At 51.0% G+C, this 20,724-nt stretch overlaps 2 protein-coding genes across 2 annotated transcripts in view; one reads left to right on the top strand and one right to left on the bottom strand.

The window, feature by feature from the left end:
* Window positions 1-3: 3 nt before the first annotated feature.
* On the top strand, window positions 4-3,740 carry ABHD15 (abhydrolase domain containing 15). Its single transcript, XM_084492978.1, has 2 exons — window positions 4-1,112; window positions 2,063-3,740. The coding sequence occupies exons 1-2, from the start codon at window positions 256-258 to the stop codon at window positions 2,526-2,528; spliced, it is 1,323 nt and encodes a 440-aa protein (XP_084349104.1). The 5' UTR covers window positions 4-255; the 3' UTR covers window positions 2,529-3,740.
* Window positions 2,579-20,724, bottom strand: part of TAOK1 (TAO kinase 1) — a 71,556-nt gene continuing 53,410 nt past the window's right edge. The window contains exons 18-20 of the mRNA XM_084492973.1: window positions 17,054-17,266; window positions 15,789-15,971; window positions 2,579-11,907 (exon numbers count right to left, since the gene is read on the bottom strand). Coding sequence (XP_084349099.1) covers window positions 11,446-11,907; window positions 15,789-15,971; window positions 17,054-17,266 — 858 coding nt within the window. The 3' untranslated portion in view covers window positions 2,579-11,445. The remainder of the gene's footprint in view (window positions 11,908-15,788; window positions 15,972-17,053; window positions 17,267-20,724) is intronic.

Here is a 20,724-nt window from a genome sequence, read left to right as displayed (position 1 = left end):
CCCCGGCTCCTACGGCACGGGGAGGGGGGGGCTTTGGGGCGACGGGGAGGGTGACGAGGGCTGCAGGGAGCCCGGCGCCACGCTCACGTTTCACCCAGTTTCACCCAGTCCCCTTGGCCCCGGCTGGCGGCCGGTCACGCCGTCCCCGGCACGGCCCCCGCTGCTCGCCCAGCCCCGGGGTTGGGCCTTCCCGGCAGGGCCCCGCCACCTCCCCGAGCACCCGCCGAGCACCGGGGCTGCCGGCCGGGGACCCTCATGCTGTCCCCTGAGGGTTTGGTGGCCGTGGTGGCTGCGCTCACCTTCCTGGGCCTCCTGGCCTGGCACCTTCTGGTGGCGAGGCTGGAGGTGCCCGGAAGCCTGGAGGAGGATGAGGAGGAGGAAGAGGAGGAAGAGGAGGGGACCCCCATCCTCACCGAGGACGGCGTGGGGTGCTGCCGGCTGCTCTGCAAGCCCTCAGCGCTGGCCCAGCACCTGGAGCGGAGCTTGGGGCGCTCGGCAGCATTGAGGGGGGGCCCCTGGCCGAGGCCCCGCTGGCCTCGTCTCCGTCTCCTGCAGCAGCTCCTGTCACCCCCCGACCCAGCACCGGCGCTGGTCCGGGAGCACCTGCAGGTCCCCGACGGCGGCTTGGTGGCCCTGGACTGGTTAGTAGGGCCACGGGGGGGTGCCGGGAGCCGGCGGCGTGGCAGCGGGGGCCCCCCCAGCCCGGTGCTGCTGCTCATCCCCAACGCCGCCGGCAAGGTGCCGGGGGGGCTCCTGCAGCTGGGCCGCCGGGCGCTGGAGCTGGGCTACGAACCCGTCGTCTTCAACCGGCGGGGCCACAACGGCTGCCCCCTGGCCACCCCCAAGCTCCAGCCCTTCGGGGACCCCGGGGACCTGCGTGAGGCCGTGGCCTACGTGCGCTGCCGGCACCCCGGCGCCCCGCTGCTGGCCGTCAGCGAGGGCTCGGGCTCGGGGCTGCTGCTGGCCTACCTGGGCGAGAGCGGCTCCTCCAGCCGCCTGGCCGCCGCCGCCTGCATCTCGCCCGTTTTCCGCGCCCGGGACTGGTTCGAGGCCTCCTTGCCCCGGCTCTACGAGTGGCCGCTGCTGCTGCACCTCAAGAGGGGACTCAGCAGGTTAGTGGGGAACGGGGATGGGGACGGGGATGGGGATGGGGGTGTCCCTGTGCCGGGAGTCCCAGCGTTGGCGGAGGTGCTGAGGGCAGCAAAACGCGCTGGTTAATGAACACCAGCCCCGGGAGCTGGTGGTGGCGGCGGGGTTGGGCTCCTCAGCAACGCGCTGCGGGGTTGTGGCAGCCATTTGGGGTTCTCCCCATAGGGAAACAGCCCCCCCCTCACCTCCCTCCTGCCCCCCACAGCGGCACTGGGTGCGTTATTGAACCTCCCCTGAGCCCTAGCACTAGAGCGGGGCCAGGCACAGCGCTGCTTGCCCCCAGCACCCTGGGGGGCTCCCCTATGGGGTGGGGGGGCCCTGACCACCTACATGTGGCTGCAGCCCCCCCCCGTCCCAGCCCACGGTGTGCCGTGTCCCTGTCACCCGGTGTCACCCCGAGTGCCAGGGGGCCTCGAGCAAGTGTCACCTCCAGGGGTGGTGCTGAGAGATTTGGGGGAAAATGGGGCTTAATAGGGAGAGGAAATGAGGACCGAAATAAATAAATAATAATTAAAAATAATAATAATCAACTCCAAAACTGATTGAGGAGGGGACATTAACAAATCATGGCAGCCCTAAGTCTCTGCAGAGCCTGGCTGGGTGCCGCCAGGCTGTGTATGATGCAGGCTGGGGATTTGGGGTTTTAAACGGGGACATTCCTGCTGGCCAGGTGGCAGCAGGGGGGTCTGGCCCCCCCCCCCATTTCCCCCTACCCCTTATTACCAGTGCTCTCACAGCAATGGTGCCGCTGCCTGTTGTTGCCATGGCTCCTGTGTGCCAGGATGCTGCAGGGACACCCCCACCCCACAACAGCATACGAGGAGGGGGATCCCCAACCCTGCGTTAGGGCCTCTGGGGCGCACAACCCCATCCCCAGCACACCCCCCCACCCCAGCCCACACCATCCCCGCAGGTACGCGGGCGCCCTGGCCGAGGCGGTGGACGTGGCCAAGCTGCTGGGCAGCCGCTCGCTGCGGGAGCTGGAGGAAGCCCTCTTCTGCGGGACCACGGGCTGGGAAACCTACTGGGAGCGCAACGAGCCCCTGCGGGACGCCGACGAGGTGGCCGTGCCCGTGCTGTGCGTCTGCAGCGCCGACGACCCCGTCCGCGGGCCCCCTGCCCGCACGCTGCCCCGGGAGCTGTTCCGCAGCAGCCCCTATTTCTTCCTGCTGCTCACCCCGCGCGGGGGTCACTGCGGCTTCCCCCAGCGCGGCCCCGGGCGCTGCTGGGCCCACGAGGCCGTGCTGGAATATTTTAGGGCCATCAGGGAGTTCCTGCGGGTGGAGGAGAGGAGGACGGGGGTGCCGCAGCCCCGGCGGTGGGGGGGTCCCATCCCCGAGCCCCCCGCCTTCACCTGGCAGCGGTCCTACACCAGGTAGCCCCCTGCCCCTACCCCATCACCGGCTCAGGAACGCAGGCAGACACTCCGTGTACTAAAATTACTTTATTACAGTTGATTTTTTTTTTTTTTAACATTTCCTTTGCTATGATACAAAGGATACTTACAAACAAAATATTACATATGACCTTATTTTTTTTTTTTTTCTCTTCTCTTATTTTCTGACAACTTGGTAACAGCTTTAAATGCACAATCTATACAATTAATACAGGTTATATATGAGCTATAATGTATGTTGAACCAGAAGAATACCAGAATACTGACAATATACTGTACATTAAGCCTTACCAGTTAGTGCTCGTGGCATTTTCTACCAGAAGGAAAACGCACACCTGTAGATTCACTCATACCAGCTGGCGCTACCAGACACGGAAGCAGGAAGGAGTTCAATTCCCCTATTTAAATCCTTCGCGGCCCACCACCGTCGGCGCTGGGCCCGGAACCCTCAGACCAGTGTTCATAGTAAAACAGCAGATATGTGTGTGTTTTTCTACCTGATGCTCTGCAGCACAGAACCACGACGCCGGGTGCCTTTCCCCGGCCCCCCCGCGGCAGCCTGGCTTTGCCGAAGCCGCGGCGCTGTACCTGGAGGAAACCCCGCGGCGCTGGGCGAGCTCTTGGTGGGGAGCTGGACGTCCTGATGGGGGAAGAGGAGGAAGAAGAGGAGGAGGAGGATGGGGAAAGCAGCCACGGCCTCGCTGCTGGCAATAGGCAGCTCTGGGCTCTGTGCACTCCAACGCGCGGGCACCGGGGGTAGGAGCAAGCCCAGGGCACGTCGCTCCGCCAGCCCCATCCCAGCCCGGCAAAACCCCGTCCCCAACGGGGCAGGGGGTGCCCAAGGGGCTGGAAGCTGCCTTGAGGCCTCGCCAGAAAGGGTTTGCTTTTGTTTCGCAGCCAAAGCTAGACTGGTGTCGCTACAGGTGTGCACTTCCCCTCCTCCCGCCATGGTCTACTTCCACTGATAAGGTTACATTTTTGTTTTCTTTTTTCTTTTTTTTTTTTGTTTTTCTTTAAAGCAACCAGCAAGTGAAGCGTTTTTGTAGTTGACTGGCAAAAGACCTGGCATTTGCACAGAAGCTGCAAATGGAAAATAGCCATCCCCTCCTCCCACCCGCTGCATCCCATCCCAGAAAAACCCAAACGGATGGTGGAGGAAAACAAAAAAAAAAAACAGGGGTGGAGGAGAGGAAGGGGTGGGGAAACAGGTTGGAAAATACCAGGTTCGAGTTAACATTTCGTTGACTTCACACAATGCTTGTGCAAAAAGAAACAAAACAAAACCCCAAACAAACAAAAACCAAAACCAGAAACATGCTGGAAATAATGAAAACAAATGGAAAGTAATATATAAAATTAAAAATATAAATAGGATGTCTGGCTGACTGGTAGAAGAATAGGTCATTTAGGTTACAAAAAGGAATATACATTCAAGAGGCTCTGAACCCAGTGGGGTAACTGATGTTAAACTTGTGTTAATAGTTAGGCTAGAATTCTCAAGTTTGTCTTTAAAATCTTCACAATACAAGCAAGCTATTTTTATTTTTTTTTAAAAAATATACACTATACACACCTCACACAGCTTCTCCTACCCTTATGACACACGTTACGCTACCCTCTCGTACACTAAACCAAGGGGGTCTCACGGCTAACTTAACGCAAGGTAAGTCCATCCTCGCCCCAGCTGCTCGGTGTCCACGGGCCGGTGGTGTCTGCGGCACCGCAAGCAGGACCGAGCGACCCACGCGGTAACACGACCTTCTCAAGCACTCTCACAAGTCACCAAAACGGCTGTAGCCTTTTTATGTTATACACACTTCACTTTGTTAACGGTTAAGTATTTACATCGGGTCTGCCCCCCCCTCCCTCCCCCACGACGGTTAGCTGTTCCTAGGCAGGTAAAAATGTCCCTGTTCCAAGCAAGCGAAGGGGGAAGAGCTGCGAGGGGTTAGGAGGAAAGGAAAAGCCGAAGAAAGGAAGCAGGTGGTTTGCTTGCCAGAAGCCAAACCCGTGCGCGCGAGGATGCCTCTCCTTCTCTGCTGCCGCTCGAGTCCTTAAAAAAAAAGCTCCCGTCCCCACCGACCGACGGGGGCGGCTGGAAAACCAGCCCTCGAGAGCACGGCCTCGCCTCCGCCCTCCTCTGCTCGCAGCTTCCCAGGACACGCGGCGAAGCCAGGCCCCACTTGCAGACTTGCCTCTGCCACGAGGCGAGGAGCGGAGGCGCGACGGGCGGCACCCGGAGGCAGCGCGGCAAGGGCGAACCCAGCCCTCGCTTGGCGACAGGGCTTTGGGGACGAGCGGGGCTCGGCCGCCACGTGCATCCCCCCCGTGGGTGCCCGAGTCTCGCCGAGACGCCCACGGCGAGCCATGCAGGAGCAGCAGCCGCGTCCTTCAGCTCCTCGGCAACTGCGCCGGTGCCTGAGCCGCGCCGAGCTCCGAGTTGCCATAGAAATGCGCGATCCTGGCGCTGAAAGCAGGCAATGATCTTAAGCGAAATTCTTTTTTTTTTTCCTTTTTTTTCTTTTTTTTTCTCTCTCTCCAGTTTAGATGAGCTCGGGCTTAAGACAAAAGCGTTTAGAAGGGGGGTGGGGGGGAGGGAAACGTATCATTTCTACAGAGGCTGAAAAATAGAGTAAGAAGACGATATTAAAACCGCAGCAAAGAAACTGAACTCGGTTCCCGTGGAGTTCAGCCCCAGAAAAAAAGCTCCAAGCCACCGCTGCCGTCCCTCGGACCGCCTACATTACAGCACCTGCACAGAACACGGAGGGGAAGGAGGAGAGGAGCAGTCAGAGCAGGGAACCCCACCGACCTCGTGAAGCTGCCAGGCGCGGCTGAGCTTCGGAAGAAGTCCTTCGGCCCCGCTCGGCGGCTGCGGCCGCAGCTCCCGCCTCCCCAGCTCGCAATATTTAAGCACAAATCCTTACAGTGTCACTTCGACAAGTCTCAGGGATTAGACGCATGCTGAACTACGACTGGCAATTACAGTAGCTTTCTGCTAGCTGGCACATACTGTATCTATAAATTTTAGTACAAAAACTTAAAAAATACAGAAACTAGGTCAATTTGTTAACTACATATTTACAGATACTTACAATTGTTTTCACTCACAATAATTAAACTAATTGTCAGTGAAAAATTCAAACTGTGCATGTTCTGAGGTACCCGTACTCAGGGGTGGGGAGCAGGGGAGCAGAGGGGTGAGGCGGGGTGGCGGGCACCCCGGCTTCGTTCACGTCGGCGGTGGCAGCGCCCGCCGCTCCTGGCCGGGTTACCCCGGGTGTCCGGACTCGGTGTGTGCACTCGGAGGAAGCAAGCAGAGAGGGAACCGGCGCCGGGTTGTTCTAGGACATGGCTTCGGGATGTTTCGAGGCCACCGGGTAGGTGCAAAGCAAACGGTCCTGTGCCAAAGTGCCTTCCTCCACCCACCCCCCCCCCTCCCCGAGGAGCCCGCGGGTGAAGTGCAAGTATTCGGAGACCCGCAGCTCAGTGGTTAAGGTGCTTGTTTGCCGGCAGATCTCATTCACTAAGTCCCTCTCTAGCTGACAAAGGCCTTTCCTTCCCCAGCAGAGCGGGGCCGGGCAGGGGAGGGATGCGGCGAGGCGACGGCACAGGCGCAGCTGGCTGAGCTGCGTTGCACAACAGGAATCGGGGTTATCTGCTGCCATCTTTCCCCGGTGGGGTGATGTTTACTACAACCACCAGGTCTATCAGCTTTTTTTTTTTTTCTTCTTTTGGCCATAAACAGCTACCCACAACCCTCTGAAGTGCCTCAGGTACATTTCTCAACAGACTCCGGCTCAATCGACTCTTAAAAGTGCAAACTGAAACAACCACAGCAGAGGGACGCGCAGCAGCGTCCCTGCCCAGGCACCCACCGCTCCTCGCCCCCAGCACGGGACAGTCCCAGGAGCAGGAGCTCAGCTCCTGGATGCCACAACCAAACCCAAGCCTCTCCTAAAAAGCTTGCAGGAGACCTTCTGAAAGTAGGGGGGGGGTGGGAAAGAAAACCAACTCCGAATTCTCTGGTAGCACGAAGAAGAGAGCCCGTGTTTGGCATGCTGCTGAGCTGGCTGGGCTTCGGGGCTGCTCTGCCCCACAGGGGAAAGATTGCGGCTGGATGAACGATCTGACGCACAAAAGAACCATTTTTATCCCCCAACGTGCCAAATGTCTCACTAAGATGTTGGGGTCTTTCGAGGACAAAGGAGGAGGTTAGAAGAAAGGGTCTTCACAGCTTGAGGAGCTCGTGTTTGAGGGCAGCCACTTGGCCAGCGTGGCTCTCGCCCCTCTGCTACGAGACAAGACCACAGCCAGATTCACCAGAAAGCCACAGCAGGCACCCAGGGGAAGAACAAGGCTGGCCTCTGTTCACGGGACTTGAGTAACAAAGCACACGTGCCTAGCGGAATAAAGAACGCACCAGAGGTGTATGCATATACGTACGTGTGTACACACACACCTTTACATGAAATCTTCCCACTTCACTTCTCTTTTCATCCTCCACGTAACCTGCTCTAGCTATGAGCCACGAACAAAGGCAGACATCGTGTTCGGGGTCAGTGGCAGCTTAAACTGGGGAATGCCAAAAGTTGGTGCCTGCGCGGCGTGCCAGGACCACGCTGGGCTCGCGATCTTCCGTGGCGAGGCACAGCCGGGGACTCTGAGCTCAGCCCGCTGAGCACTTCACCTGCCCACCCAGCGCCCCTCCTGCAGGTCGGTGCGCCGCCTGAACCGCTTTTCCTATCTCTATGCCATCTTGTTTTCTTCTCTGCAGTCTTCTGACTTCCTGGTACCCTCTGGGAGCTCTCGTCTCTGCTTTACAGCACACCACCAGCAGCTACCCTGCCCTCCTGCTCCCCAGAAAAAGAAAGCTACAATTAACAGGGCAGCGTTGAAGCCAGGGCTGTTGACGGCGTTCAGCCCCGGCACAGTTTTTGTTCGTGCCCTTGTCCTAAGAGAGCCCCGCTGCACGGGCTGAGCTAGCTCACGAAGGGAGGGAGTGCTAAAGAACAGCAGAACTGAAGTGCCCTGACAGAAATGCACAGCATGACTCGTGTGTGCACGCATACCCACACACGCTTCCACAGAGTATATAAATATATACACACGAGAGACCATATATATATCCAGAGAGATGTGCGTATTCAACAGAGTAATGGTAGACAGTGGTACAATACGATTTATTGCCTCTCAAGAAATGGCACACGGACAGGGGGAGCGGGGCAGGGCGGCTGGAAGTGCAACGGGCCCTCTCCCCTGGGGGGTGAATAAACGGCATTACTCCAGGATCTAGCACGGTGCACTCTGGGCAGGTTACAGCTCACGTGCAGTGCACATTTCTTCTGAAGCGTGAGGGCCGAAGGGGGTGCAGAGCAATGCCAGCCCGTCCCCAAAAGCCAGGCGAGGAAGGGCTGCAGGGAATTTTCTGTGGGAAGCTTGGTATCGTACCACATTGATTTCTTCAACCCCTTTGAAGCTCACAGGCTCGGACCGAATGCAGGTGAAATAGAGGTGGGCTCCATTTCAGCTCTGCATCCCGGGAAGAAAGCACGAAACGCTCAACACGGATGGGAGAGGTGGCTGCTGACTCCCTGCGACACCACGGAGAACAAGAAAAAATGTGGTCCCTTTCACTGATTTTACTTAAATAAAATCAAAAGAAATTGAAATCGGGTAACGAGGTGAAAATGCTGGCTCCACTGTTTTTCCAATCTCTGAGCTAAACTACATCAGAACTTCAGGTCTTTGCAAAGGGGAAAAGAAAATAACCACAGAAAAACAGATTTTAGGTGTCAAGCTGGTGATTTGAGAATACTGCAATAAAATTTGCAAAGTAGTCCACACAGCAGAGATTCCCCAGTGTTAAACACAAGCATAAAAGATGTAAAAAACATCTTTGCTGAGGTACTGGAGCAGTTTCTACAATTTAGAGATTACAGTATTTTAAAAGCCAAGGTTAGGGCACGACTGCAACAAGTACAATAGGGAGCAATTGGTCTTGCTTTTAAAAACAGAGTTTGCAAACTGATTCAGAAAGCGTTTGCGTCGCTCTAGCGTAATTTAGAGTTGTTCAAGCATCTCAGAATGACATCCGAGATGCAATCAAATTCTCAACACCAACGACCTCCTCATACACCTCCAACGCACAACCTGACTGCATCCCTCGGGCTACACCTGCGTAACGGGGTGCTTCCTCTCGAGACCAGGCTTGTTTAGGACAGCTCTCCTTCCCCCAGGCACACACAGGGACACACACATTTAGACCAGTTGATCTGAATCAGTTTTTGCAAACTATTTTAATTAAAATATTAACTTGTTGGAATAGTCCAGGTCTGCACATGATATACATGTAAAAATGGTTACTACACAATTCTTTTTGAATACAAAAAAAGCCAATATGGGACAGCCATCATTTGGATTCAGCATTCAGTCATGCTCGACATTACACAAAGAGATGGGTTGAGAGAATTCTGTTGAAGTAGCTCAATTTAAGCCAGAGACTTTGACCAAATTCAAACCATAACAGAAGCAAAAGAACGAACCCGCTGACCTCGCGGGTACAGCCTGTCCCCACTGTCGCTGCTGCTGCTCGCGATAGAGGAGCTGAACTTCAAAACCTCGTGGTAGCACCATGCTCTGGACACACACTCCACACTCACATGGTAAATGCCAATACAGTTTGGGGGGTTTTGGCCTTTCAACTCGTTTCTTTTGTCTTTCTTTTCCAAACCCAGGAAAATACAGGTACCTTTCCTAAATCAGTTTCACTGCATTTTTTAACAATATTGCGATGCAAAGGAGTGACCCCAAAACATCCACATAAAAACAAAGCAGAGGAAGGGACAGGACAATTCATAGTCACCACTGTCCGCAGGGGGCAACCAGTCACTTCCTTGGGACCACTGCCTCGTCCCAAGCTTCTGTGACCTCTTAGCACTACAAAGCTCTTTTACTAAGGGGCTGCTCAAACATGTTTTGGTAGTTTCCATATTTCCTTAGAGTGATATGCTACGTCAAGATGCTAAAAGTCCCAGTTGGATTCACTGGACACTGGCAGAGTGTTAAGGATTGGGAGTGGATGTTAATTTAGCTAACGAAAGAACGTCGCCCTGTTGAGAGTTCCGAACAGCAGCGAGACACTAGAGTATTCACACTATAAATATGTCACGTGGACAAACACATTCGGAAAACCTTGCTTTTGAGCCCTATAAACATATTAAAGGCAAATCCTAGAGTTAGCAGCTAGTGTTTTCTTCAAGATGATTAGTGTGCAAGGAAAAACATTTACAAAGAACCCTGGCTGGTCAGTCCCCAAGACAGAAATCTTTGCCTCAAGCCAAACTCCATCTACCTGCACCTCTCCTAACCCCACAGCGCTGGCTGACCCAGACCGCTCGGGCACTGACACAAGAGCATGGCGGCATCTCCAGTTCCCAGCACTAAGGGATGACACTATGCCACAAAGTCCCTCGGTTAATTCGACTCCCTGCCCTTTTATCACTGTATTGATTTCACGACCTCCTTTGCTTCCTTTCAGTAGTACAGCAGCTCCGAGGAGCCTCTGGAAGTAGTGCCTTCTTGCGTGGTGTGATATGCTGCCAAACAATCACAGCATCTCAAGGGACTGTAAAGGTTGTAAAGTATTGCAGCAACGAAAATAATAAAAAGGAGCCTCACATGCAGCAAGATCTACAGTGGTGATGTGGGTTAGTCATCAACTGGGAAGAGTCATTGGCTCAGCTCCTCCTGGTACACTGTGGCAACTAAACATTTAAACAGTTGGCTACACTCTACATGTAAACAGGAAATTGCAACAAGCCAAAAAGGTAATAAATCGGTGGATGTAGTGTAATAATGAAAAACCCGATCAATGGCATTTTGTGACTATGGCATCCTTCAAAATACCTCTGGCATTTGAGACTGATTGGCTGAAAATCTAACGTTTCTGAACGGAGCAAAAAGGACTACGCTGGGCTCCAAGAATTATTCTGATGCTTAGCTAAAATGAGATGTCACAGTATTAGCTGTACAAGTGCATTACTTACGCTCCTCTGCCCAACCTCGTCTGAGCTACCAGCAGCACAGTCAGGGAGTGCTAAAGCAGGAATACAATTTTTTTTATTATTTTTTAATTTATTTTTTTAACATTTCTAGCCTGTTCCCTCCAAACAGGTTTACCTACACAGTTCTCGGGAAGCTGACCAGTGCCATCTAAGAGAACTTCACTTCTTACACAACACGGAGCGGGCACTTGGGTAGAAGGGCCCTGCCGAGCCCTGGTGTCTCCTGGCCTCTCTTCTGACCCTTCTTCCTCACCTACAAGTCTTTTGAAAATGCCTAGAAGAGGCAATACCCTAGAAATGTTTCCACTTTAATGACAAATAAAAACAGAACAGAAGATCCAGCTGTTCCTCCCCTGGATGTTGGTTTAAAAGGCAGCTTGCCTGGTTTTTGCAGGGTGGCAGTTCGAAATTTATGGACATGGGAGGAGGTCTCCATTCTCCCTCAGACTTACTACGGATGGTGTGACGAGGGCAGTCTGAGGCCCTTCTGTCCTGTCAGTGTGATGACCACCAGCCAACTCTTCTGACTAATTGCATATATTTCTCAGACGCCCTCCCAAGACCCCTCCAAAAAGTAAAAAAACAACAACAACGACAAAAAAAAAAAAAAACAACAACAAAAAACCACCCCCCCCAAACCCTGCAGCCAAATACTATGACATCCCAGTTAGTAAACACAAAACGTAATGCTTTACAAAATGAATACAATATTCCATGTGCACCCAGCTTCCACACGTCAGCACCGCACTGAGGAGGCTGCTGGGCTGGTGTCTGTAGGCAGTTTCTGTTGGCAGACAGCTCCAGTGGAATTGCCACCCTCAGTTATTGTTTAAGTTATGTATAAGACATGTGTGAACCATTGGATATTTGTGAAGTAACACTTGTGCTCCTGCTCATGCCCTGTTCCGTCCGTCCCCCAGAAGCTGTCCGCCTCAGAGCCTGGGGGCTGTTGCGGACCCCTATAGCACTACCTCGAGGTACCCCTTGCATGGGCCCCGAGGGGTGACCCCATGGCTGGGGTCCACCTTGCATTGGATGGCCCCAAGCTTGTGGTGGGCCACCCATGGGATGACCCCAGTGAGGTCCTGCACCCCCAGTAGGATTGTGGGACCAGCCAGAAGCTCCCGGGTAGCTGTGGCTGAACGCCTCGGGGGAGAGATTAGAAAGAACCATATTACTAAAACCTAGCCTCATGCTTTCTGAGTCAAAGGCTTCGATCTCGCGAGCTTGACGCTCCAGCAGGCTTCGTATCCGTTCGGTACGCTCATTCTGTAATGCCAGCATCTCCTCCTCAATCTGGGAAGAAAAAAAGAAGAGAGAGTCTGTAGCAGCAGGGCTCCTTTACGGGCACGGCCTCAAGTCTCCGAAGGACCTGAAACAGCAAACTAATGCAAAACCTTCTCCCCGGACTTCTAAAGGAGGCTGGATCTAGCTCAGATGTCCCCAACACACAATCTGTTCTGAATGCAAAAGGGTAAGCCTCAGTCCTGTGCATGGCAAAGCTCAGCGGGTACTAGCTGGAGTGTCTTGGTGCCTGCTCCCTCATCAATACAGAGCCTTTCAGGGATGTGAATCCCAAGCCTGCAATGATACTAACAATTTGACACAGATAAATCTTTTAAGATGCAGCAAAGCCTACAGCTGCCATAGTAACCTACTGCAAAAGCACCTTTAGACAGAGCCAAGCGCAGTATCTATACAGCCAAATACCTGCCAACACAGCTTAATGTGACCTCCACTGTTCGTCGCTGAATCCGACGATGACAGCTGCTCTTTTCTCCAGGATTCAATGTACTAGCCCACATTCAATTTCCTCTCCAATGTTCATCAGCCAGCTTTTCTTAGCTCATGTTTATCACCTCTTATCTATCCGTTTCCTAAATTGGTTGTGTTACCCTGATACTTCCCCCAGTGCGTGCGACTTAAGAAAGCAGGCAGTGATGTTTGCACCGGGTGGCAGATTATTAGCTGGATGATATGCAAGCTGGCAACTCCAGTATCCTCCCTGTGACACTGTTCCAAACCAGTTTCCAGCTGTACTTTGGTAGGGGCGCTGGGATCAGCTCTCTTCAGTGCAGGTAACTTTGGGCTACAGCCTCCTGACACCCGTCAGGGAGGGATGAAAGCCTTTCTTACTGAAATCTTTGCAGTCAGGTGGAGAACCAAAGAATCGCTCCATTATCTTCTTGCCAGCACTGAAAAAGCTACTTCTGGCTTCAGTGAAATAGGCCAAAAGGGTAAAAAGCAGTAGCCAAGGCTTTTAAGCAGAGCTCACTAGCATCAGCAGCAATGTGGTCAAGAGGAGTTATTTTGGTTTGTGCTGGAGGTACCGGGCAGAGCACTGTAAGCATTCTCTTGCCTTAGTCAGGGAATACTCAAAATGACTTCATCTGGAATTTAGGAAACAATCTGCTCCCTTGTGAGTCATCTCCTGAGCCATTCTGGGCTCTCAGAAACAGCCTTCTCCACTTGTCTGCTCCTTATTGCTGGGTGAGTGACACTGACTCCACGGAGCAGCCTTCCCTACTCTTGCTGAGAGCCACGCAGTGGTCAGCTGGCTTGCAAACAGCAAGAGGAAGAAGGTGCTTTCTCTGATGTTAGCTCTTCAAAATGCTGCACTTATTTCTTCCAGTGACACTATATAAAAAGAATCCCCTCCTCTTTCAGAACTACAGCATCCTCAGCACATCTAGCTGCACATAGTTTTCAGTCTTTGCGACAGAAAACAAAACAAAACAGGACTTTGTGCAATCAAACTTTGCGTGCCCAACGCGCTGCATTAAAATGACATCACTTAGAAACAACCTCAGGATGCAGGACTGAAGATGAGGTGCCTGAGGCACATGAGAAGGAAATGAGTAAATCTGAAGTCTTTTAAAGACACTCCTGGGACACGCTTGTGACTGGTGCAATACAAACAACATCGCATCAGGGTGTAACTGGACCTCAGTCACTGGCACTTACAGACTGTGCAGGGATGGGGCTGGCTGCTGGCTCCTTAGCCTGAGTCATTTACGCTCTGTTGAGTTACTGTGGTGATGGGCACCACCAAAAATGGAGAGCACTGCGCCGAGAAGGAAGCAGAATCCTATGCACATGCCTACTTCTGGAACCTCATTTACCGTTGAACATCAGGGACTGACTTTGCCACAGGCTAGGTATGTAATTGTGCACGTGAATTCAGACATTCGACTTGTGCACGTACCTGCCCTCTCCCTGGCTGCCAGACAGCCTCAGTGAGCAAAGGGCACACAAATCCCAGCTGACACTGCTGAGCAACCCACACCAGAGCACTGGCAGCTCCTACAAAGTCAGACTACCCCTCCCTGTAAGGAATATCCCTGCAAAAGTAGGGTGCATCTACCTTTGCACCCAGGTGTTTTTCCTTGAGCTGCCACTAAGTAACTGTAATCCCAGCAAGGAAGTCTCACCTCTGCTCCACAACTTTGTGAGCAGCAATGCACTGGCATTGCTTATATTGCTAAATAAAGGCTCCCTCCCATGGAAGTTGATGGACTGCTATTTATTTATTTATTTATCTATTTTTAAGGTGTTAGTCTTGCAGGGACATACAGGGACACATTAAAAAAAAGGAAAAATTATCTTAGAACTTACTGTTATTGTTTCCTTTTCTCCTCTATACTATAACTTTACTAAGCTTCCTTCCCCATAACCAATGGCAAATGATTTGTATGGGCCTTCTGTGCACAGACTTTGATCCCTGTGCACGCCGACAGACTGGTACAACATTAATACTGGCTGATGTGCGTTTCCATAAGCCACTGGCCTCAGTTCAGCTTTTGGCATCATGTTGTGTGCAGTGCAGTCTCTGCTGATCCCCCGCACAAAGAGCGATGGCCAGCAGCAGGTTTGCTATGTCACACTTCTTCCCAGAGCTCTCGTCAGGTCGCACCGCCAGAGGGCAATGCACACCCAGCCTGGTTACACGCTTACGTGCAGGGCTGTGACAGGAGCTGGATGGGAGCAGAACGACTAGCGATGGGATTTAAGGACAGCTATTCCACGCGTGGGTGCCACACAGGATCTCTGCTTTCACAAATTCAGTCACTTCCAGAGATTCAGCTACTTGCAGGGGACCAAAGCACAGCAGGCCCATGCTGTGCTCTTGGAGATGCTTCCTCTGCTCACCATGAGGTGGAGCAGTTTTATTCCAACGAGGGCCCTCTACCAGCCAAGCATCCATCTGTTAGCCTCTGGGAGAAGTGTGAAGAACCTCGAGGCCACAGAGTAATTGCTGTAATTTAATAATCGCCGAGCAGCAGCAAAGTTTGGGACTGCTGTGTGAATGGTGACAGCTGGCACCCACAGAGCAAATCAAAAACGGAAAAAAGCTGCAGGAGGAAAGCTGTGCATTTCCTTTCACTGACTGCTGCACTAACTACCCTTCTTCTGGATTGCACAGACCCCTCCCTCGCACACGTTTCTATAAACACCATGTTTCTGGCACTGCATAGAAAAGCATGCTTCAACAAGGAGCCCCTTAACACATATAACAGCCAATTCAAGTTGAAACCCGGGGAGCAGCAGTTTGCCCATGCTTGTGGCTCTGGCTACTGCAGTTTAAGGGCAATGCTGCTGACAGCAGTGTTTCTGTAACAAGTGTCATTTCGTAGGGAACTGCAGCTTGGTCTCCGCACACTGACAAATGGAGCAGAGCTACACCAAAATAATCAAACATATTACCATAAAAAACAGGGTCTCAAATCCCAAGTCCATCTAATACATTTTAACCCGTCCCCCTGCCACCTTTTTGCCCCCCTAAATTGCTTGTACCATGCAAACTTCAAGGCAAAAGCCAAAAAACTTCATGTTAGGTTGTTGTATCTGTTCTTTTATAAACTGGGGATTTTAATTTGTAGCTCAGAGACAGAACGAAGAGTTTGCTTTCCCTTCTGTGCAGAGAGGCATGACTCCCTCCGGCTCTGGCATGCCTCAAGCAGTTCTATCCCAGCCAGAAGCTGCTTACATAGGATGGCTGAGCTGGCAAAGTTTAGCCTGCGTGTCACTGAGCTATCATCCCAGAAAGGCGAATATCCAAATGATCCACGTTACTGTATACAGCGAGGTAAAAGCAATTTCTCTCTATGCTGATAGGTACAGTGCAATTTAGGATCTGAAATCTGAGTGTGCTAATGATGCTCGCATGCCCATTTTACCTTCTGCTCAAGGAGGGCCCGACGGAGGGATACCCTCTGTTCAAGATCACGCAGCTCCCGATCATGCTGGGCTTCTGCCTGCATCTTGATTTTACTCTGATATGCATTCAGCAGCTCCAATTCTTGCTGCAGCTGCATCTTCAAAACCTGGCACTCTGCTTCCTGTGCTTCATCCAAACGCAGCTGGGAAAGGCAGACAATAGAGATGTTTCACTATGGGGTAACCACTCATGACACTCTCGGGGAGGACTGTGGGGAGAGGGAGAGAATGGGATGGGACTTTGTTTTCTTAGCAATACAATTGGTCTCCATTGTACTTGGTTTCACTGAACAGAGAACCTATAGTGACAAAGACTGGTGACTGTGAGCCCACAGTGCTGATGCAAGTGACGCTGATGAGCGGTGGCGCCTCAGGAACCACGATCCATGCTGCAGAGAGCAGACTGCTGGAGGTGCTAATATCCACAGCTGTCCTTTTGCTAGAGGCAAAGAAAAGGTCTCCTGCTCTGTTCAACTGGATTAACCAATTTCCTGTGAGCAGGAGACTTTAAGTTCATATCCCTGCCAATGTATGACTTAGGGCAAAAGAATAAAATGACACAAACCTAAAAGCAATACAATACTGAACTTTTCACTTCTGATACATAAATTAGGCCAGCTACCCTGCCTCACAGTGTCAAATTTGTGCAGAGTGGCAAGCAGGATGCAATATGCAAGAAGTGCAAAGAAAACTGCACATTCAGTTATAGCAGGGACTCAAAGAATTGCTCAGGTGGTCATTCTTTAAGAAGGGTTTACAGAGCCTTCACAACACTTTTAACACTTTTTTTTTTTTTCAGGTTTAAAGTCAAACCTCTGAACTCCTCCATGACTCACCGAGCATCTTCCGCCAGTGGGACATGCTTTGGTTGGTATCAATGACAAATCAAAACCTAAACGACTTATGACAGCAAGTTGCACATGATTTAATGATGCTCTAACAGAGACATTCACGCTGTCAGACTTCATGCAAAAGCAGACCTTTAGCCACACGGATGCATCACTTTGCATCTCTGCAAGAGCAGCTTCAGCTCCAACCTGTCTGATGGGAGTAACACCTCTTTCCTCTGTATTTGAATTCAGCTTTTTAAATACAGAGGAACGACTGCGCAGGGTATGGTATGTGTAGCAAGGAAGCAGATAGCCTGCTGTCAGGATACAGATCGGTTAAAATGCAAACATCCCTCTTTGGCTGAGGAACCCTGGGTCCCTCGGAGGCGACTCACAGCTTGTGTAGAGAGCATTTCATTAATGCTGTGATCATACTGCTCAGCCAGGATAGCCAGCTTCCGGGTCTGCTCCTCCTTGAGCCGTTTGAGGACAGCTTTATGTTCACTCTTTGGCGTGGTCTCCAGCAGATGGTTTCTCAGTGCTTTGTACTGTCTGGTTTGGATCTTGCATGTATCCTGAAACTGCTTCTTTATCTGTAGTTCTTTTGACTGGAAAGATGGAGGGGACACAAACAAAAGAAAAAAAAAACAGCGTGTTTCAAATGGGAGAAATATCCATTCAAATGGATATTTAGGATTACATTAAGGATATGAGTTCAAGAATACACAAATGTATATTAACATCTACAGTGCAAGGAGGGAAGCAAAATATACAAGAGGCAATGACTACTGCTGCAGCTGCTTTGACACTGCCACTGTGCAAAACAATTACAATAGAGACACTTTTATAACAAAGCTCCAGCCTAAATACAGCTGTCTCCGCACAAAGAGCCTCACATTTGTCACTGGACTGGATCCAGTGCTGGGTGTTGCTTTTCAAGAAGAGTTCTTGAGGGACAGAACTAATATTAATTAGCACCAAAAGCCATACTTGCACATGACCATGGTTGTATGGCACGTATAGATGAACAGCACTTAATGTTATGAGAAGAAGCAGATCTGGTGCATGGGAAGGGACAGGGAAAAAGAGCAACACTTTTTCCAGTGAGGGTTTGATGAGCGTAAGATATGTTTAACTCTTAACTTTAAGAGTCTGGTTTTCATAAAGATAAGCAAAAATGGCTGCGAAAGGTTTGACACTTGAAGATGCATACCACAAGCAACACTGGTATGGTGCCAGTCTAGCAAACAAAACAATTCCCCAGTCCCAATGGAGGCTTACTGGAGATTGAGTTTTCCTTTTGCACTTGCTGCATCTCAGTACTGTGCAGAGACATAACTGCACACAGGGCCGGGAGACATCAATCTTGGAAAAGGTATCTGGGCCCGACTTTGCTGTACGACCTTGGATAAATTATTTTTTTTTTTTTTTCACCTCCCTTACCTGCCTGCAGAGTAGCTTGTAAGGGGTAACACCTGCCAAACATTTTAAGGCCCTGAAAAGGAAGGTGTTGTGGAGTTTCCTGCATCTTTCTACAGGAGGACTGGCTGGGATACTTATAACAAAACCCGAACAAATCCAGAAGTGATGAGTGACAGCAGGTAACTGACAGACAGTCAAGTTTTCCATGGTCAGAAAAAAACCAACACCACACAAAACCAAAGGATGAAAACAGAACAGAACAAACCACACCAGCACACTCAGTACAGCCTGGGCTATTCACACCATCAGCCACCATGGTCACGGTCACGGTCACATCCTGATGCACTTGGGGCAGGAACAGAGCATAGGAGCAGATTTGTGTCCCTGGAATAAGCTGGGAGAGCCCTGGGACCTGAAGCAGCAATGCAGATGTGTGCACGTCTCCCATCAGCTCCTCCACTGGCTGCTCCTGGCACTAGCTCCAGGCTGAGCAGGGCAGGCGATGAGCACAGCACTTGGAGCTACCTACAAAGACCCGGTGGGCTCAGACAATGCACCCAGCCCAATTTAGCCATCACCAAGCTTTGCTGCATAAACCAACAACTCCACCTTGCCAACCTGATGCAGGAAACAGGACAGAGATGGGTTTTATTCAAACAAATCTATCACGGAGAGGAAGACATTGCTTTTACCAATTCTAATTCACAGTACGTTTCCCACCAGGAAACCTCTCAGGTGGTGTCTCCCTGCCCCTAAGAGAAACGTCTGCAGGTTACACGTTCCCATCAAGGACCTGGTCCCAGCAGACCATCAGCAATCTATTTTGTCCTCACTTTCTGCGAAGTTTCACTTGGACACCAGCCTGTTTACTGCCTTCCAACCCGAGGCCTTCAACAACAGGAAACAGAAGGGAGGGGTAAGGTTTCCAGTCAGACTTCTGACAAGATCATTTTGACCTAGTATTGTGAAACACCAGCAAGAGGCCATTTGCATCACAATTAAAGCGCTCAAAATAATAACAGAGCAGTTTCTCCTGAATTCTAGTTACCAGTCCTTCTGGTGCCGTAACAGCAGCGACAGACACTGACCGTTAAAAAAACTGTTTTCAGGACAAAAGCCTTCACCAAGTAACAAAGGGAAAGCCTGAGATGTGCCCTCCAGGGAAAACATGGCTGGAGAGAGAAACTGAACAAACAGTCAAATTATCTAGGCAAATAAGAATACATTCGCCTGCATTAGAAGCGAGAGAATGAGTTAATTCTAGGAAACAGCCTCAATAAATGGGGGATTGTACTACAAACCGAACAATTGTCCAGCAGGCTGCGTTATTAGCGCTGTGTGCATGCAAAAGGTGCTGGATTGACAGCTCAAGCCTGAAATCCTTCCCTAATCGCACAACAGCCATGCAAGGCACAGTGCAAGCTTTTCCGTGCCCGCTGCCAAAACGCTCCAGCCCTGTCCTCACTGCAGAAGGGACGGGGCTGGGTGGTCCGCAGAGGTGAGAGGGCAGCTAAGGCCCTACAGGCCTCCGATTCTGCTGTCCCTGCTGCCAGCGAGGAGCGCAAAGGGACGTGCTGCCCACTCGTGTTTGCGCCGCATCACCTTGGGGAGGCAGAACTCATTCATGCTAATCTCCGAAGGATCAACCTAATGCAGCTGCTTCAGTTTTATTCAGCTCAGAGTGCGGCGCAGCTTCCCTGTGAAGTCATCAGCTATTTATACTTTATATCCTTGGAGATTCTCAACAGTGATCAGATGGTCCCTTGTACTCACAAGCTAGGTTTTCACTATTAAATATTATTCTAATATTGACAAATAACATTCTTTTTCTTGCTGAAGTTCTCATTTCGAGCTGTTTTGTTTTCTTCTCTGCAAGGAGATGACTTGCAGTTGGTGCAAGCTAAGTCAGATGTGAAATATCACAAAGCAGGAAGACCTAGACCAACAAAGATCTCGTGTTCAGTATGCCATCACCCATTTTGTTACTGGCACAGCCAGTAACTGGGTGGAGAGCAGTCTGCCTCCTCAAAGGCCATGTACCAGGCAGCTATGTGGAAGCCTTACACTCCATTCTTAGACACTTCAGAATAAACCACTGGACTTCTTTGGATGAAGTGAGGGTTTGCAATGAAAACAAGTAAGAGCCTCAATTACAGAGGCCCTATAGTTCTGGTCAGCCACTGCAGTTACAAGAAGCCCATGGGAACACACCATGGCAAAGGTCAGTGCTAGGAGCTTCCTGAGGACACTGCAGTTGGCTGGTATCTTTCTTTCTTCCCCACGCTTGCTAACATACCAGCTTCAATATAAAAACCATCAACAAGGTGTGCAAGCCAAGACTGATAGTGCATTTCACTTTTTTTTTTTTTTTTTTTTTTTTACTTTTTTTTTTTTTTTTAATGACACAGCTTCATTATAGAAAAGTGGATTCTCTTCCCTGTGTATGTGAGGAGAAGAGGATCAGAACACAGCGTAGGAAGAAGGAGGGGGGGGAAATGACACTGAAAAGATTAAATAGATTTTAAACTACCACAAAAAGGAAGACGCTTTGCTGGGAATAACAGCTTTTCAAACAAAATGAGGGAACAGTGCTGTTACAGCCTGCCTACAACGCCCTGCAACCCTGCTCACCATTGCTACTGTT

Source organism: Aythya ferina, assembly GCF_964211825.1.
Source record: "Aythya ferina genome assembly, chromosome: 19".
In the NCBI taxonomy this organism is placed as follows: Eukaryota; Metazoa; Chordata; class Aves; order Anseriformes; family Anatidae; genus Aythya; species Aythya ferina.
The sequence above is the reverse complement of the archived record's forward strand: the minus strand, read 5'-3'. Positions and strand labels throughout refer to the sequence as shown.